The sequence below is a fragment of the Berghia stephanieae genome, chromosome 8 (assembly GCF_034508935.2).
Source record: "Berghia stephanieae isolate SIO BIC M18660-M18661 chromosome 8, UCSD_Bste_1.3, whole genome shotgun sequence".
In the NCBI taxonomy this organism is placed as follows: Eukaryota; Metazoa; Mollusca; class Gastropoda; order Nudibranchia; family Aeolidiidae; genus Berghia; species Berghia stephanieae.
In genome coordinates, this window is record NC_088367.1 from 46,918,465 (window position 1) to 46,946,232 (window position 27,768).

Genomic DNA, 27,768 nt, shown 5'->3' on the forward strand with positions numbered 1-27,768 from the left:
TTTGGGAGATGATATTTTTTCCTTGTCAATCATCTCTCTGAATTCTCTGTCATGTACTGTATTTTGTTTTGTTTACATATTACATTTGAGTGTATTCCTCTTAGTTGGGACCTGTGTTTGTGTCTGGATGAGACTTTTGGGTGTTCTCAAACTAAGTACTTTGATAGTGTGCTCTTGGAATCTACATCTGTTTCCTATTTGAACCAATTCCCCTTTGTCTTACCTTTTCTTGGGTGCTTTAATTGTATTTCTAGAACTTTTTACTATCCCATTTTCATCCTTTTTCACTGGCGCTGATATGACATTAATGTGTTGCAAGCGCCGTAAAACACTTAAAAACAAACAAAGCTCGACACATTTTGAGATTCGCTGTGATGCAGAGGTAAGGTTCTGGACTCACAATATGACCTAATTTACGTGTGAGGGCTTGGGTCGGCGGTATGCTCAATATGACACACTTTCCTCGTCCTATTGGACATTCGGAGTTCCACCTGGTGTAAATGAAAAAAAGAAAAAAAAAAGAGAGAGAGAGGGAGAGAGAGAGGGAGAGAGAGAGAGAGAGAGAGAGAGAGAGAGAGAGAGAGAGAGAGAGAGAGAGAGAGAGAGAGAGAGAGGGGGACAGAGAAGAAAAAAAGCTCCCAAAAGACTAGAGCTTTTATATAGAGCAATATCCACTAAATGTGTTCAAAGCGCTTTACAAATGTCCCTGACCAACAGCAACACGTAACATGTAGAACGAGACATGACGCCTGTTAGGCGATATAACAAAAGAGAGAGAGAGAGAGAGAGAGAGAGAGAGAGAGAGAGAGAGAGAGAGAGAGAGAGAGAGAGAGAGATAGATAGAGAGAGAGTGAGAGAAAGAGAGTGAGAGGGAGAGAGAGATAGAGAGAGAGAGAGAGAGAGAGAGAGAGAAAGAGGGGGGTCGAGAGAGAAAGAGAGAGAGAGAGAGAGAGAGAGGGGGGGGGGGGAGGGTCAAAAAAGGAGACGGATCCTTGTAACATCTCATGTCTCCCTTTTCATTTTTCATCTCTTTCAGTTGTTGCAGTCATCAAAACAAGAACGTTAAAAAAAAACAAAACCACATACAAACTCAATATTTAGTTAACAATTTATTAATATTCTCAATATATTTTATTGTAAGTTTATAACAATTCATTGATTACAAATTTGTTATTACATGAACCTAATATGAATAGCTATTTAAGTGTTTGAATAAGATGTGTATAAAAAAATTGGTCTGAGCGACATAAACTAATATATGGAGGCAGCGTTAAAAAACATCAGAAAGAAAAAGATATAAAAATAAAGGAAAAGAAGAAATAAGGAGTAGCTGAGAACTTAGGCACTTGTAAGCTTAGAACAAGAATCAGTTTGGCTTTAAAGAAAAGGTCAATATTAGCCGTGAAGAGATAATTAATTCATTAATTCATTCTTGTAATATCAATCATTTACCGTAAATGGTAATAGATTTCCTAATGGTCTATGCAATGGTTTTTCCCCCCTGCAATGTTCATACATTATTCACATACGAAACACAACATTGTTTTGCTTCCACAATTCATGGATATTGTTGTATAACAAATCAATTCTTGATTATAAAAAAAAAACCCCAAAAAAACCACGTATTATTTGGAATTGGTTTTGACGCCAACAATTAATTTACATAAACAGCCATAATATGCAAGAAAATGAAAGTAAATATTAAGTAGCAAGGCTGAATGTTTGACATTGGCAGGCACGTAGTTCTCGTCAGGTACGCATCTATAAAAGATGCTTTTCAGTGTACAATGAGCAAGCAAGGATTGAGCATAAATTTTCACATATTTTTTCATTTATTTTTAAAGAGAATACTGATATAAAAGAAGAATTCAAACATTTCTTTTTACTTCAGATATATAATTTTTAAGATGAAATTTTAAAAAATTGTTTGATTAAACAAAAACATATGATACATTTTGTTTATTATTTAGTTTAACTGGTCGAATTTTTTTTTTTACTCGTTAAAAAAAAGTCTCTCCCAAAATAACTTTTAATCAAAAAGACTTAACAGAATTTTTTGTCCTCTCAAAGTCCATAACCTACGTATATAGAAATAATAAAGTGAAAAATATGTTGTTATGCTACTTGGTAAACGAATGATATACCAGTAAAACTGCACAACACGATCCCCCAGGAAATATACCAGTAAAGGCGGTATATATTGATAGACTCTAAAAAAACGATTGAATGCTTAGGACATTGGGAAAGAAGACGTGGGCTAAGAGTAAATAGAAAAGATTACTTCAGTTACATGTCGACCTCAGGATAGTCGACTAGAGAATTTTGGATTTTGAATCATATGGGGAAAAAATGTAACTCAGAGAAAAGGAATCCCACAATATTATAACACATTTAATCTTAATATACAAGTCAGATTCTCTAGAGGCAAAGACATGTATATTAAGATTAAATGTGTTATAATATTGTGGGATATATATATATATATATATATATATATATATATATATATATATATATATATATATATATATATATCCCACAATATTATAACACATTTAATCTTAATATACATGTATAAAGATTTTCCCATATATATATATATATATATTATATATATATATATATATATATATATATATATCTATGGGAAAATTTTGATACTTATGATGTAGAATCCACTAAGACTTACTCTAAAAGGAGCCAGATTTACATCAAGCTAAAATAGAAAAGTGCCAAGTAACATTTTTGTTAATTAAATAAAGACAATATTCAGTGATTTTCCATAACCATTACTTAAAACAATTTATATAAGCTGTTTGAAAAATTATGATATTATATTAAAATGATAAAGCATGATAAAAATGATAATATGAGGTGAAAAATGACTAAATCTGTGGCTTGTTACAAAAACTATTGTAAAACTATAATAAAATGGCATCTTAACAAAATTGGTTACTTATTTCAAGAAAATTTACCTAATATGGTTCAACAATGGTTAAGAATATTACAATTGCATTTCTAATGCAACACCTTAAATGGTTGTCTATTGGTACTGGTTAATTATTTATGACAACTATTCAATTAATGATATGGATAATGATTAATGACTAACAAATAACAAAAAACTGTTTCCCCCAAGACAATAAAATGGCACAGCAATACAATTGAAATTTCATGACATAAAAGGTAAAACACAATAAAACATTTAAAACGTTTTTTTTTATTATTTATTTACGACGACCGGTACCTGGTTCACAGTCTGAATTTTGATTGGCAAGGCTTCATGTTTTATGCCTTTATCCATTTAATAAGTACCAAATTCCAAAATCTCATATAAGTGGTTCTCCATTTAATAAGTACCAAATAATCAAAACCTCATATAAAAGGTTCTCATTTTCCCATTATAACATAATTCGAAAAGGCAGACATTTTTTTTTCTTTTCTTGAGATTATAGCAAGAAAACTGAAATCATAAGATTGTCATAAATCAAGTTTAAAATAAAAGGTTGAAACATACTCTGTTGACAAACACAAAAAAGTGCTAAATTTAGAATCAACAATTTTAAACTTAAAATCTTAATAACATTTGGGACAAGATTTGTAAAGCTCACTGAACATTTATTGTAGTTGACCTCATAATTAGCAAATCTAGGAAAATGGGAGATTAATATTTGATATCTCTTTGACTACACTGTAAAAAATATCTATAATTGGAAAAAAAAGACATTCCAATAATGAAATCAATGGACACTTATAGTCTCTAAGTTCTTCTAGTCTTGCAAATGGATCAATAAAATTAAACATCTTAAAGTAACATAAAAAAAACCAACAAAAAAACAAAACAAAAAACAAACGAAAATAATAATTAAAAGATATATAAATAAATAAATATATAAATAAAAGAGAATGAAGATATTCTATAATTTCTTCTTACTCGGCTTATGAACTAAAAATAATACAAATATTATTCTATAAATTGCTAGAATTATGATGATGAAAGGGCGATAATCAATGATACCAAATTTGATTAATGCGTAGTAAATTGAAATAATAATGGGACGATTTGTTGCTGGTTTGCATAATGACTGACGACATCGTATGAGAAAATGAATAGCATTACCTTCTAACATACTCCCTATATTTTTCCGGCATAATGATTTTAAATTAATGTGAAGAAAGGGGGAAAAAAAACAAAAACGAAAAAGAAAAAAAAAACAAAAAAAAAAAAAGAACAAAAAAAAAAAAAATAAATAATAATAAAAAAAAGCAAAAGGCAGTGGATTACTATAATTAATATTGATCTTTTTTTTGGTATCTGTTTGAACGTAATGAATATCGTACAATCGTTACAAATGTCAGAACTTGATTGGTTAAACTTAAATGATATAATGATGGGCTGATAGTATGACATCATAACAGTTAATAATATCAATATAATAATATCATACGCTACAAATACTACCCCCCCTACCCTTCCCTCATTGTAATTGCTGCTGCTCGGTGGAAAAAAAATCCCAAAGAAAATAAGAAACGCAAAAAATGATACCACATTTTTTAAAAACATTCAAAAGGAATGAACAAAATTCTTCTCTCAGTCTGAACAACTTTGCTATCACAGAATCAAATACATAAAAAGGTAAATTTTTTTGTAAACGTTGAAAAACAAAATCAGAATAAAATAAATTGCATGTACAACTTAGTAATTATTATTACTTTTACATTGAGTTTTTTTTTTTTTTTTTTGGTGTTGTTTTGTTTAACCAGAATAAAAGTAATTACACATAAAAAATATTGACTTTCGAAAGGTACCAAGAATATGAACAATAAAAATTTACAAGAAGATAACAGTCCACATTAAACATAAAATATAAACGAAACAAAGTGAGACATGGAATGAACTTGGAGCTGTATGTATGGAACAATTTTGTTTTTGTATAAACAAAAGGTATGGAAACATTACGATGACTGCATGTGTTGAGAGAGATCCTAGCAGTGACACTCTTCTCATTAAAGCAACGAATTAGTTTGTAAAATTCAAATTAAGTTATAACAAATTATGCAGTGTATACGTGAAATAAAGCAATGATGTAAAATAGGCAGGAATGGTTTTGATCAATTAAATAAACCTGGTAATGTATTCATTTGGCACATATCAGAAAATCATTAAAAAAAAACAAAACCCACTAGCATTATGAGGATGTATGATTAATTAGGCACATAAATAGAAAATGATATGCTGTAAGAAATATGTACAAAAACAAAACAACACATGAATGAAGAAAAAAAAAAACTCCAGGGAAATGTGTATTTTAAAAATTTATCACAAAAAGGGCACTTGCTCTATTTTACTAAAATCGTTAAAATTTTAGAAAGGATTTTGCGGTTAAATTAAAAAAAAAAAACAAAAACAAAAAAAAAAAACAAAAAAACAACAACAATATTTTAACGAGAAATGACTGGACTTATTAAAATTGCATTTACAGGGAGGCATTATGCATTTGTATGTACATGTGTAAGCACATTCGACGATCTCAGTATTGTTATCATTTATTCTAATATTGATAATTAATTTAAACATTCTTATCAGAATCAAGATCTAAAGGTTAATTCAATGCATCTATTTATTTATTTATTTATTTATCTATTATTATTATTATTATTATTATTATTATTATTATTATTATTATTATTATTATTATTTATTATTATTATTTATTTTGAGCAAATTGAAAAGTATACTAAATGATTGAAATACAAGCACATATATATAAATATATATATACAACAGTTAATCAATTCAAAGGCATTAATTCTTTCCAGAATGCAATAACTTAGAACAATGTTTTGATTTTATTTACTTGTTTGATGTACCTGTTAAAATATGATTTTCCACTTACATAATTATCTTAGCCAGTATTTAACGGATCATTACTAGAGTTAAATGCATCCCGTTTGGAAAACGACAATGTACGTTAGTAATAGTAGTGTAATGGAGGAAACGTTTTCCACCGTAATGTGTAAAGTAAACTTGTACACTGAGATCAAGGCAGTTAATGGAAGAGTCACTTTCATCATAATAAAAACAATTTACGGAATCTTGACTTCTTAAACAGCCAGGACAATATTGATGCATGTATCAAAAATCAAAACTTATTAAAAAAAATAAGGTTGAACTATTTGGGGAAGAAAAAAAAAAGAAATAAATGCAAAATATAACATCGAAAATTTTTAAAAAATTGGTTTCAGTTGAGTAAAAATCTCAAGGTTTGAAACAACATTTATTTACAAACATCAATTTTGCAATGGTAGGTTTAACAATCGATTTTCATCACTGTCATCGCACTCTTGGTGAAAATTATGAGATATTTTGTCAATTTAGTGAAAGGTCGAACGGTGACTGTAAAGGGTTATATAATTTACTTTCAATTTTACCTAAAAGGATAACAAAATAAATGTTGTTTCAACCATTTTTTAGAAATACTTTCAAATTAAAAAAGAATATGACGTAATACCAGAAAAGAATAGCCCTTCAGAGTAATAAGGCCCATGGAACCAGAGTTTATCTAGGTTTCTGAAGTAACAAATGGAAGCAATTGCTCGCAACCATTTGGATAGTTTATCGCAAAGTACTTCCTGTCAAATCTTGTAGACCCTGCTACCCAATCACTGCTGAGTGGACAGAGGGGGCCAGAGAAAATGTCAACTGAAAAAGGGTTTTTTATTGGTCCTTTTACTACTTGTGAGGTTTATGCCTCACCAATGAGCTAACAAGAACCTCTCCCCAGCCCCACTCCCAACCAAGAAAACAGTGATTGCAAACAAATATTAGCATCATTATTGTATAATAATGGTAAAGATTGTAAGCATGCATCGTCTCTGTTGTCAAAACTTGACAAAAGAAAAAAAAAATCTTTCCCTGAGAAAATGTGAAAAGCGGAAGTGACTGAACAATTTTATATGAAAAACTGGTGAGTTGTAGTTGATGTAATAAGTGCCTTTTTATTGGCAACGATCGAACATCAAATTGTTGCTGATTTGAAAAAAAATATGACTAGTCGACTTGAGCATAAATATCCCTGGCCAATTCATTGTCGCCTTTGTCTTTAGACAACCACTTGCTGCAAGGGAAGACGGTAGTGTGGTTTGTTGCCATATTGACCACTTCAACACGCTCCAAAAACCAACTGGGGCGGAAACCACTGTTGTCATGCTCCACTCTTACTTTTAGTAACTCTCCTGATAAAAAAGTAAGAAAGCAGAAATATGTTAGTGCACCTTATGTTATAATCTAAGAAACCTGACCATCTATATATGTGTAATAAATAAAATGATAACGGTATACATACAAGAGAGAGAGAGAGAGAGAGAGAGAGAGAGAGAGAGAGAGAGAGAGAGAGAGAGAGAGAGAGAGAGAGAGAGAGAGAGAGGACTACAGTAAACTCCAGATAATTTGATGTCTAGAAGATCAGAAAAAAAAAGATCAACCTATCCAAAATTCAACTAAAGCAGAGTGAATCTAAATGACTTTGTATTTGTGTTGTTGATAACTAGCTTGTGATGGAAGAAGTTGGAGAGATCAAATAAATAAATAAATAAATAGATAAATAGAGGGATCGACTTGGGTGAAAATCAACTTAAGCAACTTATCCAGTGTACAATAAAGAGAAATTTATAACCAAATAAGAAGGAAAATAATAATAGAAAATAAATTGTACCTAAATCCAAAGCCTCAATCTGGAATTTATCCGTTTGGTTCCTTTCAAACAAGTCTCTGAATGCCTTGGTCAGAGGTCGCTTTCCAGTGTTACCATTGGCTCCAAAGATGTTGATGAAAACATTGGCATTCGTGCCAGCACCTTTCACGTCTCCAGTTATCACCACAATCTCGTACTTGATGGGGGCCAGACCTTATGGAAAATTAAAATTGTGTCATTAATTTAACCTTTTACAAAATAAGACAACATACAGAAAAAACAACAACAAAAAAAAAAAACCTCTCTACATAACAATCGAACAACTGAAAAAGACCCACAGTTACTGCTACACATAACATTGGACTGCATTAAATTAACACAATATAATACCATTTTGAGGAGATTCGTCACAATGTGTTTTATCAGATTTTGGTTGGAAATACAACTTACTTCTGGTAACATTAACCTGACTCTCTTCGACTTTTTGGACTTGAAGAAGTTCTCCATCACGTTTAGACACACGAGGACAGATCGGAATCCACTTTTTACAAGGAAAGATGTACCTGAAGCAAAAGAAAAATAAAGCGATATTTAGCTTGTGTAAACACTTTGTTATATTACTGATATTATGCATGACGTTTTTTCTTAATTAACTCACTCAAGCCTCGAGATTTTTGACACTTTTCAAAATTGGAAGAAATGTATTAAAAATGAGTATGTACATGGATAGTTTTATTCAACTATCATTAACATGCAAAAACTAAAAACAATAGCTTTGATACTGCCCTATAATTTGTCTCAGAAAAATGAAATAAATAGGCATGTGGTAAAAGTAACCCGGGTAAACTACGGATATAGTCGGTGAGAGGGTTGAGTGGGTTAATCTCTTACAGATAGGATACAAAAAAATCACTTTAACAAGAATGATACATTACTGGTTTCACCAAGAGAGTAGCAAAGGTGTTAAAATATGGAATTTAATAAAGGAATTTTTTTTCCATTTAATTTAAAAAAATAAATGATGTTAAAATTCAGATCTATAGTGGCAGAACTGTAAGTGTTGCTGATGATAATAGTTATAATTTTTCCTTCCATCTTTTCACCCCCTCCTTCTCTATCCCTTTGTCGGTCTATCAGCTTGTTTGTCTTGTTAGAATGTAAATTCATTTTCTTATTATGACCTTTTTGTGTAAGGAATCACTTATCATGTAACTCTCTAATTTGGGGAACGACAAAATTAAGCATTATTATTATCACCACAGAGTAGGTAGGTTACCACAGAGACTGCACTCCTTGATTTCCGTGTAATTGGGTCGCGCATCCGTTAAAACATGTCACGCCGTATCGTCGTATTTGTCATAGTCTGTTTCCGTACATTGTCTGTATTAATGCATTGGTTTTAACCACTTTACTCTGCTGCGTGCTTTTGTTATCGTTTTTGTATTCTCTTCACAACACGCATGAAAGATGGAGTTTGAAGATACTGCTCAAAGTTTTCAAGAAAACATTAAAAGATATAATTCAAAGTGGTGCAGTGCTATAAATTGTACAAATTCAAAGATTCGATGTCCTAATTTGTCTTTCTTTTCGTTCCCTCTGTATGCTGAAAGGTACGTTGAGATTTTACTTAGATGTCTACCTTATATCGGTTAGAATTAATTTGTGGCCATTGGTCTCAATATCAATTTATACTGCTGTTGGTGATGACTATGACAAATTATTGTCATTGTGATGGCGAAGGCAAAGAGGAGGGGACACGAACGATGATGATAACAATGATAATCCCGATAATATTGATGGAGATGATGATGATGATGATGATGATGATGATGATGATGACGACGATGATGATGATGATATTTATGAATTAATAGAATTGAATGGTGATGTTATGAACCTCTGAGGAAGAATTTTGAAAAGAAAGAATTGCTTTCTTATACACTGGGATGCATAGATTGAGTGGTTAAAGCAGTAGATCCCAGGCTTGGATGTACAGGGTTTGATTAACACAGTTTTATCCATGCGCTTCACGCGACTCAAGTGTTAATGGGTACCGGCCAAGCTAGTAAAGTAATCTGCAATTGACTAGTGGCCGGTCCAGAGGTTAACACATAATTTACCAGTCAGCTTCACGTTATAGAAACCGGGCTAAGCTCCGGCTAAGGACCTACTTAATTGCTTCTCAGACATTTGACATGTTTTTCTTTAACCTAGGTCCCGACGGTGGGTGATCAATTCACGTAGAGCTGATTTAGAGAAGAAATCTTATGAAAAACTGCACAGGGGCAATGTCATCTGCGAAATACATTTTGAACCAAGCTGTTTCAAAGAAACAAAAGGAAAGAGGAAATTATTGAAAAAAGATGCTGTCCCATCGGTATTTAGTGTTCCAAATCCTCCACCTAAACAAACACCCTCTCGGCCACCACCTAAAGATCGCACTGCGTTCACACTGTCACCAGCAACTACGTCTCGTGCAGAAATCGATACTCAAGTGAATGATGTCGAGAAAGAAATAAGTGAGCCAATGGATGGTCATGTTATTCAGCAAGAGAACAGCTTACTGAAACGAAAGTTATCTTCTGAGAGGACTAAAAGTTGCAGGCTTAAGAAAAAGCTTAAGACAGTGACATCCACCACAGTCTGCGCATCCACTGGACAGAGGAACTCCGTCGATGAGCCACGAATTGATATGAAATGCATTCAGTCAATGCTAAAAGATCACCTTCCTCCAGAAGTGCTTGAATTAGTAATGACGCAAATAAGAACAACACAGGCAAACAGGCATGGAAGAAGGTGGACACCTAGTGAAAAGGCTTTTGCTTTGGCACTCTACAACACAAGCCAAAAGGCATATTCCATGGTAAAAAGGAAACTCTGCCTTCCTTCATCAACTACTCTAACTAGGGCAATGAGGAATATTAATTTAAGGCCAGGTATGTGCGATCAGATGCTCCAAATCTTTAAGATAAAAGTTGCTGGGATGTCCGATTTAGAAAAGATTTGCGCTGTCGCAATAGATGAGATGTCACTGAGGAAATCCCTGAGCTATGATTCCCTGAATGATGAATTTGAAGGACTTGAGGATTTTGGTTCGATTGGAAGAACTCAACAATGCGCCACCGAAGCTCTGGTTGTGATGGTAAGAGGACTTGCATTCACATGGAAGCAACCACTCGCATACTATCTGTCTAATGGACCAACAAAAACTCATGTCCTTCAAACAATTTTGAAAGACATCATCATCAGGAATAGAGATTTAGGTTTGATTCCCAAAGTGTTGATCTGGGACCAAGGCACCAACAATCAAGCGGTTGTTACAAAATTAGGTGTAAATAGGGACAGGCCATATTTCCTCATCAATGATGAAAAGTTATTTGTTATGTTTGACCCCCCACATTTGATGAAAAGTATTAGAAATAATCTAAAAAAGAGTGGATTTGCAATGGACGGCAAAATTATTTCATGGAATCATATCCAGATGTTCTTCGAGAAAGATTTAAGATTCCCAATACGAATGGCCCCAAAGTTAACAAAAAGGCACATTACTATGCCACCATTTGCAAATCTAAGCGTTAAACTTGCAGTGCAAGTCCTCAGTCACTCTGTTGCTGCAGGGATAACCACCATGGTCCACTACGGCGATCTCCCACCAGAAGCGATGGCAACTGCACAGTTTGTAGAAGAATGCAACAAGCTTTTTGACTGCTTCAACAGTTCGTCTCGCAACGGCAAAACTCCCATGTCCCATGCAATCTCATCTTCAACCGAGCACGTGTCGTTTCTGAGAGACAAACTGATGTGGTTTGACAACATTAAACCTCTCAATAAGAGTGGAAGACTGCCATGCATAGAGGGATGGAAGTTGACAATTGCTTGCCTCCTGGATCTATGGGATGACCTTTCAAACAACTGCAACATGTCATTCCTGTTAACAAACCGACTGAATCAGGACTGCTTAGAGAACATGTTTTCGGTAGTTCGAGGCAAAGGCGGACATCGTGTCAATCCAGATTGTCGGGAGTTCCGGTCAGCACTGACCCAGATCATGGTGGATGCAATACTCCTTCCTGGAAAAGGCGGCAACTGTCAAGCAGATTTGGACACATTTCTGTTTAAGCTTGACACCATCACAACAAAGGGAGCCACCCACGCAGTCAGGACACGGCTTCATCAAGATATTCCAAGGCTCATCCGACCCTTTGTACAAAATTGCGCAAGTAATTCTGTACTAGGAGTTCCAGAAAAAGACATTGTCGCTTACATTTCGGGATATGTCGCCAAGAAACTCTTAGGAATAGTTTGTGGTTTGTGCAAGACAAATCTCATCCAGGAAAATCCCTTGTCAGACTCGTCTTATTTCATATCAATGAAACAATATCCCGACCTAAAGGAGGGTGGACTAACGATACCATCACCTACTCTGCAACATTGCCTCCAAATCGCCGAAGTCGTATTTCGCGATGGAATCAACTCCTTGCGTGTTGCTACTGGTGTAAGGTTCAGGCTGGTCAAAAAAATGGTCGAGGCCACAATGGACATTCCACTTGACTGCAGGAGTGAGAAGAACTGCTCAACGAAATTCCTTTCATTGAACCTCTACACTACTATTAGACTACATCATTTCCTGAGATGTCACAACCGTGAGATGGACATTGGTGGCTGCAATTAGGGGTAGGAAAAGAAAAGCTCTAACGTTTGCACATATGTAGATACTAAGGTAAGACCAAGTAATTCTATTCTTTGCTATTATGCTATGTAAATAACTTATGTCATTTTAAAATCTCATTTTCAGGTCCCCTGTTTTCACAATAATTTCCTCTATTTCACTTTTTTTTCTTTCTCAATCTATGAAATCTTAACGAGCGCTTCATCACATTTTCCTTCTTACTCTCAACAAATTTAAAATGAATTTGATAACGGGAATAATTGTTTGGCAATTTTGCCAGGTGCTAACACTTTCGTGAGAATAATATGACTTATATAGGGAAAAAACCGCTTCACAAGAAACAGACTATAATTTATACGGCGTGACATACTTTTGAGACACGGCAGCAGCTTCTTATGGTTCACACTATTATGTTATGACGATCGACCCAATCAGCAAAGTCCGGTCCACATTCGTGCACCGTCGCGAACCCGCCTGGTAGCATCGTCACAACACACCTTTCGACTAGATGCTCTGCCGTTTCGGGTTCTTGCCCACAGCGTGGACATAAAGGACAGGAAGTTAGACCTACTGATGTAACGCACCGGCCGTTAGGCAGCTCCTCGACCGAAGCCGATTCGCAGCTACCCAGTGTCTCCTTACTTACTGGTATCAAAGCCTGGCAACTTCTCACCAAGCTTAGAGGAGTGTAGGTCCCCGCCCCCACGAGGGATTGAATTCGTCCAAACCGACTTCCATCTCGTATGTGCAGCTCTGTCCGTAGTCAGGGATTCTGCGTACAAGGGTTGCCGGGACTTATTTCGGCTCGAAACGGGGCACCGTTCATTATGCGCATGAGAGGGGTATCCCCATTCCCTCTCTCTTTGATCTTACTCAGCCAGTTTCCCGTAATGGTCTCCCTCCGGACATCGGGGGCTGGATCGCTGCCATCACCGGGCCCCATTCTCTAGGGGTTGTTGCTAGCGTTCCCGACACTATGTGCATCGACTTGCGAAGTTTTACATCCACCTTCTCAGCGTTTCTGCTTCTACCCCACACTGGAGCGCAATACTCCGCGGTGGAATAGCATAGTGCCAGGGCGGATGTTCTCAGGAGCGCTTGGCTAGCGCCCCAAGTCGATCCCGCCAGCTTCCTCAGAAGACTATTCCGCTTCTCTATCTTCCGGGCAACCCCTTCGAGATGAACCCGATAGGTAAGACTGCGATCCAGCGTCACCCCTAGGTATTTTGGACGCGGCTCATATGGGATTGGCTGGTCCCCGACTAGGACATTCAGTTTACGGGTGTGCCAGCCACTGCATAAGTGAAATGCAGTGGCCACGGTTTTTGAAGTGTTCATCTTCAGGTACCACTTGTCAAAGTAGGATTTGAGTCTGGTGACGTCCTCGCTGAGTACGCTCTCGAGACGGGTCCACACTTTACTCTGAGTAACGAGTGCCCAGTCGTCTGCGTATCCCAGCCTCAGGGAGGAAGTGTTCGGCATATCGCTAATGTAAACGTTAAACAACATTGGCGCAAGTACCGACCCCTGAGGGACCCCATTCTTCAATTTCCTAACTTTGCTCGTGACGTCTCCCAGCGCGACGTGGAATTGCCTTTCCCCTAAGATCGAAGAGAACAACTTCAAGGTCTTTTTGCACCTTATGATTTTTGCAAGTTTGAGCATTAACCCATCGCACCAGACCGTATCGTACGCCGCTGATAGGTCTATAAACACAGCACCTGTTTGCTGTTTTCTCTCGAACCCGTGCTCAATATGCTCTGTAAGGGCAATGACCTGCTCCGTGGTGCACCTCCCTTCCCTGAAGCCTGCCTGCTCAGGTGGCAGGGCAGCGTCTAGGACCGGCCCCCATCGGTTTAATAGAACACGCTCCAACAGTTTGTAAAGACAGCTCAGCAGCGATATGGGTCTGTAACTGTCTGCCTCCTTCGCCGGCTTCCCTGGCTTCAGGATGGCAACTATCTTCGCATGCTTCCACACTTGTGGAAGCTTTCCGTTTGCAAGGATGTCAGACATTGCCTCTGCTAGCCAGGCCCGTGCCCTGGGGCCCAGATGCGTCACCATATCGGGATATACACCATCTATCCCAGCTGCTTTGCCGTTCTTCACTTCGCTAATGGCTGCACCCACTTCTCGGGGACTGAACGGGGCCGTCCAGTCCGACTCCTCCGCAGGTAGCGAGTCCAAAATCGTACGGTACGCCTTGCGGACACCGCGCTCAAAAGCCTGATTAGGGACCCGCTTGCTACGGTTCTTAATATTCTTGGCAATTGTGTCTGCCTCGCATTCCGGTGCAGCCTTCGCGAAATTCCGATCTGGGTCCAATTTCTTTATCAAACGCCAAGCGTGGCGGCTGGAGTGTGTAAAGTCGAGACTTTCCACGGTCTCCTGCCACCGTTGCTTCCTTCCCTCTGCCAGAGACTGGAGTAGTCTATCGGCTGTGTCCTGGACGGCGAAGTCGATTTCACGAATTTAACATTGAGCGAAGGGGGATTGAGCGAGGAGTGCAGTCTCTGTGGTAACCTACCTACTCTGTGTTATCACCCTTTTTTTTTCTTCCTGTTCCTGCAATAAAAAGCAGATGTCTCAATGAATAAAGTTCACTCTGTCATCTAATGGAATTTGTTATTCTGTTCTTGATAATTACCTTGGCCTTCATCTAAAATCAATGATATGGCGTCCACCATGCCAACAGGTTATGGGCCCAGGCATCGCATCGCCTTCAATGGTGACGATCGCCAATATGAACTCTGGGAAGTTAAGTTTTTCGGCTTCATCAGAATAAGAGGACTTGATGATGTACTCAAGGACCTTGATGATTTGAATCAAGATGTATCAACAGAACAAGACAAAAACGAGGAAGTATTTGCCGAACTGGTCCAGGTATTGGACGACAGATCCCTTTCTCTTATCATAAGGGACGCAAGGAACAACGGTCGCAGAGCACTACGAATCCTGAGACAACACTATCTTCCGAAAGGTAAACCTCGTATCATAACACTCTACACAGAGTTGACATCCCTCTTAAAGAATGACCAAGAAACAGTTACTGACTATATCATTCGAGCTGAATCGTCAGCAGCGGCTCTACGTGATGCTGGTGAGACGATCAGTGACAGTTTGCTAATCGCTATGGTGATAAAAGGACTTGGGGTAAATTATAAAAGTTTTACTGCCGTAATCACACAAAAATCAGAAGTACTGACCTTCAGCGAATTCAAATCGTTATTACGTAATTACGAAGACACTGAGAAACTCCAAGATTCTTCTTCAACCGCATCAAATGTGATGACGTTTAGTTCGTACAACAGAAGACCCTTCAACAATCAACCAAACTCGAGGATACAAAAAGCTCGTTGGTGTGAAATATGTAAGTCAAAATCTCATGATACCAGCTACTGTAGAAAACTCAAAGCTTGTAAACAAAACGACGACAGAAAATCTCGTTGGTGCGAAATTTGTAAAGCTAAATCACACGATACCAGCAACTGTAGAAATCTGACAAAACTACGAGAGATGAAAGTAGACGATGAACCTACAACTCGAAGTGAGAGCCATTTCGCTTTCGGTGTTAACCCGAATTTCCAAGATAACCAACTCGCAGAGGACGACTTTCTTGTGGACAGTGGAGCTACTGTTCACCTACTCCACGAAAAGTCAAAATTTATTTCTTTCCACAATAATTTTGACTCGGGACAGCATGTTATCGAATTTGCAGACGGGACCCGGACTTCGAACCTTGCCCAAGGACAAGGCAACGCAGAGATAACGTTGACGGATGACAATGGCTGTAAACATTCTGTTCTCCTGAGAAATGCACTGTACGTGCCCTCCTTCTCTCAAAACATTTTCTCAGTAAAGGCCGCGACGCAGAACGGTGCCACAGTTATTTTCAAGAAGGATTGTGGAAAATTGTGTTCGAGAGATACAGTATTCAACATTGAAAGAAGAGGGGGTCTCTATTTCCTTAACTCATCGTTCCACACAAAAACGTCCAAGCATTCACTCATGGAGTGGCATTGCATTTTGGGTCATTGTAACACAGCAGACATTTTTAAGTTACAAAAATGTGTAGATGGTATGATCATCACTGATGAGACAAAATCTGACTGTGAAGTGTGTTCACTTGCTAAAATGACTGATTCTGTGAGTAGAAAACCTGACAACAGTGCCAAGAAACCTCTTGATGTAGTTCATGTTAATCTAGCGGGTCCTATTGACCCAATTAGTTGTGATGGAATGAAATATGCAATGATTTGTGTTGATTCTTTTTCAGGTTTGATCTCTGTGTACTTTTTGAAGCAAAAAGGTGACACCCCTACTGCATTCAAAGAATACCTGTCTGACATAGCCCCTTATGGGAAGATAAAAGCAATCAGAAGTGATAATGGTGGGGAATTCACATCTCAAGAATTTACTTCCATTTTGAGAAATCACAGTATCAGACATGAAAAAAGCGCACCATACAGCCCCCATCAAAATGGGAAGGCAGAGCGTCCATGGCGCACACTTTTTGACATGGCCAGATGCCAATTATTGCAATGTGGGTTACCAAAATCACTGTGGACATATGCTGTCCTAACGGCTGCATATATTCGCAACAGGTGCTACAAACAAAGAATTGAATGCACTCCTTTTGAAAAGATCACAAATAAAAGACCCAACATTGCCAATATGAAAACATTTGGATCCCCATGTTTTGCTTTATTATCATAAAAACCAACAAAATTACAAAACAGAAGTGAAAAGGGAATATTTGTGGGGTATGGTAGAAAAAGTCCAGCCTATCTGATCTATTTTCCAGACACCCAAACCGTTAAAAGGGTCAGATGTGTCAAATTCCCTAAAGATCCTGTTACTGTTACAGATTTGTCTCAACCAAAGTCTCAGTCTCAGGAGAATTCTGGTCACTACCCTGAAGTTCCATCTTATGATGATGATGATTTTGATGCTAGTTACTCAAAAACAAACCCCAAAGTGCCACTCAGTGACCGGAGTTTGCCTGAAACTGAAACAAGTGTTGAAGATTTAGGTGATAAGGAAGCAAATGAAAACCCGTCACCAATGCATGCCAGTTCCAAGAGAACTCGCTCTCGTCCTAAACATTTGGACGAATATATTGTTGATGATGAAGTTGATGCATATCTTAACAATACCATTCATTATTTCTATAACATTAACATGCTTGATGTCCCTAACACTTACAAGGAAGCAATGACTTGCAATGCAAGTGATGCATGGCAAAAAGCTATGGATGAGGAGATGAATGCCCTGAGCGAAAATCAAACATTTAAAATTACAAGTTTACCTTCTGACCGAAAAGCTATTGGTGGTAGATGGGTATACACCATTAAGAATGGTCCAAATTGAGAAGAAACTTATAAAGCAAGATATGTAGCTAAAGGGTATTCCCAAATCCCTGATGTTGACTATCAGGAAACGTTTTCGCCCACGGCCCGCATCACCTCAATTAGAGCTCTCATTCAATTTGCCATTGAAAATGATATGTACTTGAACCAAATGGATGTAAAAGCAGCATATTTAAATGCACCAATTGATGTTGACTTATACATTGAACAACCAGAAGGATATCAATTAAACTCAAAATCTGGTGAAAGGCTAGTTTGTAGACTCAAAAAGTCATTGTACGGTCTCAAACAGAGTGGTAGGAATTGGAATCTCAAACTCCACTCTCATTTAGCTGAGCAAAAATTTGTTCAATCAACAGTTGATCCCTGTCTTTATAAGAGACATTCTAATGATGAACATAGCATTATCCTTGTGTGGGTAGATGACTTAATCATAGCTTCAAATTCTCTATCTGCAATGAATGCAATCAAAGCACAGCTTTGTCAATCTTTCCAAATGAAAGACCTAGGTCAACTTTCCTTTTTCTTGGGTATAAATTTCTCTTGTTCAGATGAATCAATATCAATGGACCAATCACATTATATTGCAAGACTGTTAGAGAAATTTGGCATGCAAGACTGCAAGCCCAAACACACTCCCTGTGAAATGAATCTCAACAAGTTTTGTGATGAACCTTCAAATCCAGTGGATGACAAACTGTATAGGGAAATTGTTGGCAGTCTAATTTACATTATGACTTCTACTCGACCTGACCTTTGTTTCATTGTTACCAAATTGTCTCAATACATGTCAAAACCAACCCAAAACCATTTGACAATAGCTAAGCATGCACTGAGGTACCTAAAGGCAACAATTGACAAAAAATTAGTATACACAAAATCAGGGGCACCACCCAATTTGGTAGGTTATTGTGATGCAGACTGGGGAAATTCTGCTGACCGCAGAAGCGTGACTGGCTATGGCTTTATGATCTCTCAAAAAGGTAGCCTTATTTCCTGGAAATCAAGGAAACAACCTTCTGTTGCCTTATCCACATGTGAAGCGGAATATATGGCAATGTGTGCTGCCACACAGGAAGGGATATTTCTTAGGGCATTGATCAATGACATGATGAACACTAACATTGAACATTTTCTTTTGAATTGTGACAATCAGGGTGCTATTGCCCTTGGTAAGAATCCTGTACACCACAAAAGGACAAAACACATTGACATAAAATACCATTTTGTGAGGAATGAAATCCAAAAGGGAATACTTCATACCTGTTATGTTCCAAGTGAAGAGAATTGGGCAGATATGTTCACAAAGCCAGCCTCTAAGACAAAATTACAAATGTTCATCCCTATCTTGATGGGTTAGTAAGGGAAGTACTAAAAAGTCTTAAATCACTTACTCACATCATGCTATGCACTATTATTAGTACAAGTATCAAACTTGTGATTTTTCTTTGCATTTTTTTTTAGTTTAATGATTTTCTCCTTAGTCAAAATAATGGCACACAATTTTGTTGACCTTTTGATTTCATATGTATGTACCTATATATTATGCTTCATTACCATTATAATTATATATCGTTCTTGACTGTTAGTTCTTACTTGATTAACTATGATCTGAGTACAAACATTTCTTTCTCAGTTTAAACATAGGTGTAATGTTCTAATGCCTACAACCTACAATGTATTACCTACTTGCTTTGCAATGTATCATTTTCTTTTAGCACTTATCTTTTAACTTGCTTTGGAAACTGAATTTAAGAGGGGGTTTTAGAATGTAAATTCATTTTCTTATTATGACCTTTTTGTGTAAGGAATCACTTATCATGTAACTCTCTAATTTGGGGAACGACAAAATTAAGCATTATTATTATCACCCTTTTTTTTTCTTCCTGTTCCTGCAATAAAAAGCAGATGTCTCAATGAATAAAGTTCACTCTGTCATCTAATGGAATTTGTTATTCTGTTCTTGATAATTACCTTGGCCTTCATCTAAAATCAATGATATGGCGTCCACCATGTCAACATGTCTGATTTCTCTATCTCTCTCTCTCTCTCTCTCTCTCTCTCTCTCTCTCTCTCTCTCTCTCTCTCTCTCTCTCTCATTCCCATCTTTGAACTCTCAGTCATTCTCACCTATCTCCACAGGAAGTGTCAGTAACAGCAACTTCATGGCAATGCCACATTGCTGCCCTCCCTTGAACGTCATCAAGGGGTCGATCTTCCCGTTCGAAAGCTCCCACAATGCAATGAGTGAGTTTGCCAAGAGGTGCTGAGCTCATCGAAAAATTGTTGGTTGTGCCCCTGCAAGTAAATAAAAATAAATTAAAAGACAGTGTTTGATAAATAGAAAAAATAACATGACATCAGTGAAGCCAGTGGTAGAGAAAAAAAAAAAACCCCAAAAAAAAAAAAAAAAAAACCCAAACAAACCAAAAACCAAAATAAAACCTCTACAAAACAAACAACATACAGAACAAAAAGATACTATAAATATAAGTGAATATAAATTGACAATCATTAATTGATAGATTTATTGATACATTTCCTTTCCATAATTTAACTACACCTAATACACTTCACAATACAAAAATAAAAGGGTAAATTAAAGCATTGTCTTTATCGAAAAATAAACTGTAGTAATGTCTTACAGTTTCATGACTCATCCCATGTGTTCAATGTTGCTGTTGGCTTTAGACCCCTTATAAAGCACTTTAAACACGTTTAGTGTATATTACGCTGTATAGAAGCTCCCATTCTTTTTTTTTTTCACTCTCTCCCCTTATATTATATTCAGTGATTCTACAAACTCACTTCCTGAGTATTTTGTTGTGAGGACTGTTCAAGAGCAAGAATGTTTTAGATGATTTCTTTTTGCCTTCCAGAACGACCCATCCGTTGTGAATCGTACCACCATCCATCTTGTCGGCTGTTGTCACTTCAATGTCATACACTGGTAAAAATTAAATTAAAAATAAGACAGTCAGGACATGACAATAAAATTGCGCTATATAAACATAGAGAACAATTTGACTTTGAAATCATATTTGGAAACAGATAGTAAATTGCTTAAAAGTAATACTTAAGAGCCATACTCTCACAGGGCTGGAAAGTTATCCCAGTTTCTAAAGTGTTAAACAGACAATAACAATTGCTTGCTACTCTTTGGATAGGGTGCTAGTCCACTGCAAAATACTTTCCAGATGATCAAAAAAGACCCAGCAATCCAATCACTGCTGCGTCTATGTGAAGTGAGTGCTCTATCAACTGAACTATAAGGACCGCTTAACATAAACGGTTTCTTACACTTTGAATGTTGTAAAAAGATTAAGCACAAGAAAAAAAAGCACTAAAACAAACCAACCCCCCCCCCTAAAAAAAAAAAAACAACAATAAAAAAACAAACAGAAAAAAATAAATTGAAAGTGAAAACATAAATTAACAAAGCCTGAAATTTTTTTAAAAACAGGACATGTATTTCATTATTTGAAATTTATTGGAAAGTCCTTTCAATATAATTTACGTTCCAATCATTTGCACCCATTACGGATGCATCAAATATCTTAAAAATATAATTAATAATTGAGCTTTTATGTAGTGCAATATCCACTAAACATGCTCAAAGTGCTTTACAAAGGGTCCCTGACCAACAGCAACACGTAACATAAAGAACGAGACATGACACCTGTTACGCAATATTACAATTTATTTTCTGACAGAAACAATGCTATTAATGGCCAGGTACTCATTTTACACCTGAATATGGTGAGAGAATGTGAGTAAAGAGTCTTTTCCAAGGGCTCAACTATGTGCTGAGTTTAGGCTTGAACTTCTGATCCAAAAGCAAGTGTCATCATATCAACCACTAGACCACACAGCCCCACAGTATATTACAGCCGCATATTACAGTAACTATTAGAATAGAACCGTTCCAGAGCTACCAACCCCATCTGATGAGAATGTGTACAATGGGACCTCAAAATGGGGGAGATTTCATAAAAATGGGTACAATCCTGAAATCGACGGAAACTAACCATTGTGAAAGTAAGAGGAAGGTATAATTACATAAAGTCACACTGCACAAGCTCAATTGCAGCAACAATGAACAAATTACTCAAACAAGACTAAAACAATAGGAGCGAGTTCACTATAGAATAATAGAGCAATGAATTGGTATCGAGTATAAATTTGAACGATCCAGCAAGCTTAAGATAAGAGCAATACAAGCATCCGGGCTATTACAACTAAAGAAAACTGAAGTGACTCCGTACACTGAAAATGGGTACAATCTTGGGGGAAATGTGTACAAGAGTACAATCGCTGAAAATGCGTACAATTCCGCATTTTTTGGTAGTAGGTTGGCAGCTCTGCCGTTCACTCACCAATCTTATCCTTGGAGCTAGCCGAGTCTGACTGTGCTGCCTGGAGACACGTCAACTCCCTGATGATCTGTTTGTCGTCCTCTTTCTTGGACAGCCATTTGTCACAGTGGAACATGTAATTCTTCTTGGTTCCCATGTCGATGATCTCAATGTGGGCCAAGTGCCACGCTGCCCCGAAACCTGAAGAAAAGAGATGGAGAAGACTTCATGTTGAGAAGTTTGTCACTGAAAATTTTAATTTTGTAATAAATATCATAAATATACATTTCTGAATGATTTTGTAAAAAATAAAAATAAAAACAAAAACACCCCCCCCCCCCTCCCCTAAAAATAAAACAAAATAAATGTCTTTTTTCAAAAATTTACGATGTGGGCGATGACATTGTTGTTTTTAAAAAAAAACAAAAACGCTTTTCTTTTTTCTATAAAACTACTAAAAAATTAGTTTTGATGGGTTCACATCTAAAAATAAAAACTGTGTGTATGTATGCATGTATGTATGTGTGTGTTTGTGTGTATATAATGTGTGTAGGAGAGGAAGGGGTCTAAGTAATATTACTATTGCCAAAACGTTTTTAAAAAATCTACCCTTTCACCTAAAATCTCATCATAACATTCGTTTTGAGTCGTAACTGCTTTTGGATAATGGTATCTTTTTTTCAGTAAAAAACCCCAAAAACTTAGCATGTTATAGAAGTATATACTTAGGGTAATCTCGAATTTTCTCACCTTTGTTGTCGTGCCAAACCCTGACTTTACTCAATTCACCCAGGGACAGCTGGTGCTTTAGAGTAAACTCATCCACTTGGTTCCTCTCAAAAGCACTCTTGTTGGTCGCGGAGTCTTTTAGATGGATCTCACCAGAGTCTCCCAAGGCACCAAAGATAACTACGTAGACGTTGGCGTCTGTTCCTGCTCCACTAACGTCGGAAGTCTTTACTTTCACTTTGTATGCAGTCTCTGATTGAAGAGAGAGAGAGAGAGAGAGAGAGAGAGAGAGAGAGAGAGAGAGAGAGAGAGAGAGAGAGAGAGAGAGAGAGAGAGAGATAGGAAAAAAATAAGAAATGTTAATTTGTTACTTGTTTGTCACTGACTCCTTTGACAATGTCGAGGCCAACTTGTGAATTTTGATCTCGTCTTTGGAAAAGATAACAAAACTAAACAATAAGCTTGAGCCTTTATATAGCACAGTGACAGGGTAGCTGGTTCTGTTAGATCGGATGGAAAGTACTTTGCAATAGACTAACCGCCTATCCAAAAGGTAGCAAGCAATTACTTCTGTCCAATTCACGCTATAGAAACTGGTATAAACTCAGACTTTATGAACCTAATGGCTCTGAAGGACTACTTTTACAGGATTTTTTTTTTTTTACAATTGCCTATGTGTATTGTGTATCTTGTTTGGTACATCAAAAATACATAGAAGCATATGAGTGATACTATGTTTCTAGAAGCTGTAAACTGTAAAAAGTTATAAACAAAAATGAATATAACAGCTTCAAAAAAAGAACAAAAATACCCAATATGGAACGTTTCGGGCTCAAAACCCTTCTTCAGCGAACAACAAATAACAATAAAGACATAAATACATTACTAAATTCCAGATTGACGACAGAGAAATTCCTACAAAATCTGGAATTTAGTTCGTGCTGTGAGAACCAATTGGACAGCCACCACAACTATGACTTACTTTCAAGCACAGTCTTGCCTCTCTCCATGGCCGGAATATCTACCGAAGGAACGGCTCCTTCTTTCCCTTTGCCTACCCATCCGTTGTACTTAAACACTGACAGAGTTCCTGTCTCCATGTTTCGGAGTTCAACCTGGGAGGTGAAATAAACTAATTAATAATAAATATAATATTATTATGACGCACATGCGTATTCATAAAATTTCTATGGTTTTCATCTTTCTCAATACTAATGAAAGAGTGATAATGGAGAGGCTTCGGATGGGAACAATACAGACTTCAGGCTTCAGACAGCCCCCACTGCTCTCTTCATTGTGTATTGTTACCATCAAAAGCCTCTCCATTTTCACTCTTTCATTAGTATTTTCATGATCCCAGGGTTCAAGCACCCTCCACCACACTCTATCTTTCTCAATGCACTTTACACAAGGAACGGAATTGACGCCCCTCAGCTCTTTGTTATTGTTTTTGGCCAGTCATTTTTATGAGGAGTTCTCACTAAAATTCAATCAATCAGACTATAAATTTTCCAGGTTACACATAGTTTTGTGTGTTGTGTCATTAACTCTGGTAGGCAAATGTTGTAAGTTTTTATGGCTAAGCACATAGCATCAATAATAATAAATAATATTATATGGTTTTTATATAGCGCCTTACCCTGTATCTCAACAAGCTCTAAGTACTTAACAGTAACGTGACAACTTTCACTCAAACATACAACAACTCAAACATGCAATATGAAACAAAGCAATATAATTCTACAGAGCTACATATTAAAAAGAATGTCACAGTCTTGAGTCCATTGCTTGCTAGGGCCTCTTAACCCATCACTCATTGTCCCTGGCCAGAGGATAATAATGTGGAACACTCAAACATATAATAATGAGCAACTTATTTTCAAAAATATAACAAAAAGCAGTAACGATAAATAATGGGAAAACATAATGTAGTATTACCTTTTCTAAAAACCAGGCTTTTCTGCTTCCTCTGGACTCCACTTCAATTCGGATTTTCTTTAATGGTGCCACATCATCTATCTCCATCTGGAAATGGGTTGGAAATAAAAGTTTTAAAAATCCAGCAAAAAAAAAAAAAAATATAGAGCTATATATAGTGCAATATCCACTAAACATGCTCAAAGCGCTTTACATTGGGTCCCTGGCCAACAGCAACACTTAACATGTAGGATGGGACATGACGCCTGTTAGGCGATATTACAATTTTTTCGAACAGAGACAACGCTGTTAATGGCCAGGTACTCATTTTACACCTGAGTACAGTGAGAGAAAGTGAGTAAAGAGCCTTTTCCAAGGGCTCAACTAGGCACCGAGTGAGGCTTGAACCCAGACCTTCCGGTCTGAAAGTGAGTGTCATACCACTAGACCACATAGCTGCACAAAAACAACAACAACAACAACAACAACAACAACAACAACAACAACAACAACAACCACACCAAAACCCTAACAAAACAACAAGAACTAAAAAAAAAGCAAAAACACAATCACAATTTAAAATAATAGATATGATGTTAAGATACACATAATGCATGAATTTTTAAAATAATGTTTGTTGCTGTAATCAAAGCGAACATCATCGCCGTCATCATGTGTGTTCATCACCATTGTTGTCATCATTATTATCATCATCATCATCATCATCATAATCATCATCATCATCATTACTTTCGCCAATATCAACCAATTTCTCCACCACCGACCATCAACACATTGATGAAGTTTCTGGTCACGTTCCTCACCCTCAAGAGATCTGTCTTGGCCCTCTCAAATCTATCATCCCTCTTGTCGAGCTCGATGGGTGACGACGAGCCCTTCAGGCCAAAGACAGTCATGAAGATCTTACAATCCGTGCCTGCCTCTGAGACATCTCCTGTGGTTACTGTCACCTCATGAGGAATCACTGGAAATGGTGGAAAAAGTATTTTAAAAAATAATAAATAATTTTATAATTATAAATTTGCACAGAGAAATGTGTTCTATTGTATTGTTTTATTTTAATTTGTGCTTCCTTACAAAGGAGCATACCATTTCCTGCCCACCAATGTTTTGTTTATTCATCTTAACAACGCCACTGCCACTTTCATCTGTAGTGTTTCGGTCATCCTGTTTCATTGATAAAGGGCTAACCTGAACCACCCATTTGATCTGTTTTTGTAATTAAGTTGAAGCTTACATTCAATTTCACATTGTTCTTTAATACACAAACATAGCATCTTACTTGGTTTGTATGACGTGATAGAGCTAGCGCCATCGTCCACACTGAAGATCCTGCAGGTCTTTCCATCTCCCCTGTCTCTGGCCAACCACTGCCTGCAACTGAAATGGTAGTGTTTGCCCTTGGTGGGGAGGTCCAGCTCCATGTCCTTCAAGAACCAACCACTGCCTGGCATCACGCCATCATGGCCGATCTGTTGGGTGAAAAGTCAGGAATTGAGAGGAACTTTAAAGGAGACAACCAGTTACAACAGCCAAGACAAGGACAAAACTATCAGTAATGACACTAAATAAAACTGTGAATGATACATTATGAACCCCCCCCCCCCTCCCCCTCAAAAAAACAAACAAACTAATAAAACAAACAGAAAAAAAACAACAACAAGAAAACAACAACAAAAAAAAACAAAAAAGCAAACAAACCCCAAATGATAAACACAACAACAACAAACAAAAAAAAAAACCCCAACAAATCAAACTACGCAATTGAAAACAACACAAAAACTCATAAATTCAAAATATTTGTGTTAAGCTCTTCATTGATAGATACTAAATGGATGGTATTTTTTTTTTATCTTTCATTAAATTAATGTTCCTATCTTTAGCACTGAAAATGTAAAGGGCTACACTGCTAAATCCAATATGAACCCATTTCAAATTTGCAGTAAACAATGAACATGGGGATAGGTTCATACCGCTTATATAACTCTATAGAATTATTGAATGGTGGAAACAGCTGTTAAAATCTAATTCCATATTAACTTTTGTATTCAAGACAGGTGTGATGACTGACTTTTAGAAATAATGTATGAATGATCAAAGGGAGACAATCCTGTTATATATTCATTGAGTATAAGTCTTCATGAATTATATCCCCTCACATTTATTTGTAGTTCATTGCCATTGTAGTTTTTATTTGTTGACCCTTTTGAATATAAAAGCAAATGTTTCTGAAATAAAGTCCTCATAATGTGCTAATGTCGAGAGAGCCTTCAAGAGTTTTTATCAAGAGCCATCCGGCTATTTACAGAGCACATGTCAACATGTTTAATTATTAAATGTGTGGCTGGCTGAGAAAACTCGGAAAGATGTGAGCTATGTATGCAGTGATGTAGACAACACCTTTCTGATCATTTACCACTTTAAATTTTCTTTCTATGGCTATTAGAACGAAAGTTACGAATTTCTGTCTGAATAAAATTTGTTGCTATGGGAAACACTTTATCTTTGATTTTGGCTTATATTTCGAATCGAAGCTTGCCACATCTTCCCGAGTTTTCTCCGCCAGCCTAAAATATAACACAAACTACTGTGTTTGAAGCAGTGTTAAAAATGCAGCGTCAAGTGAAAATATTAACGTCCTAACCTCCACTCTCTTGACTTCTCCCACATCCACAGCCTCGATAGAGAAAATCTCCACAGAACTCGGTTCAAACCGACTCCTCTGTGCCAGCTCCAAAAACAGACGACCGGTGTGTTTGTTCTTTTTGGCCCCATAAATTTTGATCCACACATTACTATCAGTGCCATTGTCATCGCCATCTCCTGTACAGACCTTGACTGTGTAAGGGATAGCTGAAAATGATATAAAGTACAAAATAAATAAAAATTAACATAAAATTAATTTCGTTTTCCTCACTAAGCAATGCACTGAAAAAACCTAGGGTTGTTTTAATTTTTGACTATTATTTAAACTAACATAAGATATTTTTCAAACACTGTTGGAGGGTGGATCA

General features: G+C 36.8%; 1 protein-coding gene and 1 long non-coding RNA gene across 2 annotated transcripts in view; one reads left to right on the top strand and one right to left on the bottom strand.

Annotated features, from left to right (window-relative positions):
- The window catches only part of LOC144978790 (uncharacterized), a 24,638-nt gene extending 857 nt beyond the window's left edge, over nt 1-23,781 (top strand). The window contains exons 2-3 of the long non-coding RNA XR_013646597.1: nt 20,612-20,682; nt 23,713-23,781. This is a non-coding gene — a long non-coding RNA (uncharacterized LOC144978790). The remainder of the gene's footprint in view (nt 1-20,611; nt 20,683-23,712) is intronic.
- LOC144978786 (lipoxygenase homology domain-containing protein 1-like) overlaps nt 6,909-27,768 on the bottom strand; it is a 164,301-nt gene continuing 143,441 nt past the window's right edge. Inside the window, exons 37-48 of the mRNA XM_078925273.1 lie at nt 27,399-27,607; nt 26,037-26,226; nt 25,558-25,718; nt 24,755-24,841; nt 23,799-23,931; nt 22,838-23,068; nt 22,109-22,288; nt 20,541-20,679; nt 19,863-20,030; nt 8,145-8,257; nt 7,716-7,907; nt 6,909-7,236 (exon numbers count right to left, since the gene is read on the bottom strand). Coding sequence (XP_078781399.1) covers nt 7,052-7,236; nt 7,716-7,907; nt 8,145-8,257; nt 19,863-20,030; nt 20,541-20,679; nt 22,109-22,288; nt 22,838-23,068; nt 23,799-23,931; nt 24,755-24,841; nt 25,558-25,718; nt 26,037-26,226; nt 27,399-27,607 — 1,988 coding nt within the window. The 3' untranslated portion in view covers nt 6,909-7,051. The remainder of the gene's footprint in view (nt 7,237-7,715; nt 7,908-8,144; nt 8,258-19,862; nt 20,031-20,540; nt 20,680-22,108; nt 22,289-22,837; nt 23,069-23,798; nt 23,932-24,754; nt 24,842-25,557; nt 25,719-26,036; nt 26,227-27,398; nt 27,608-27,768) is intronic.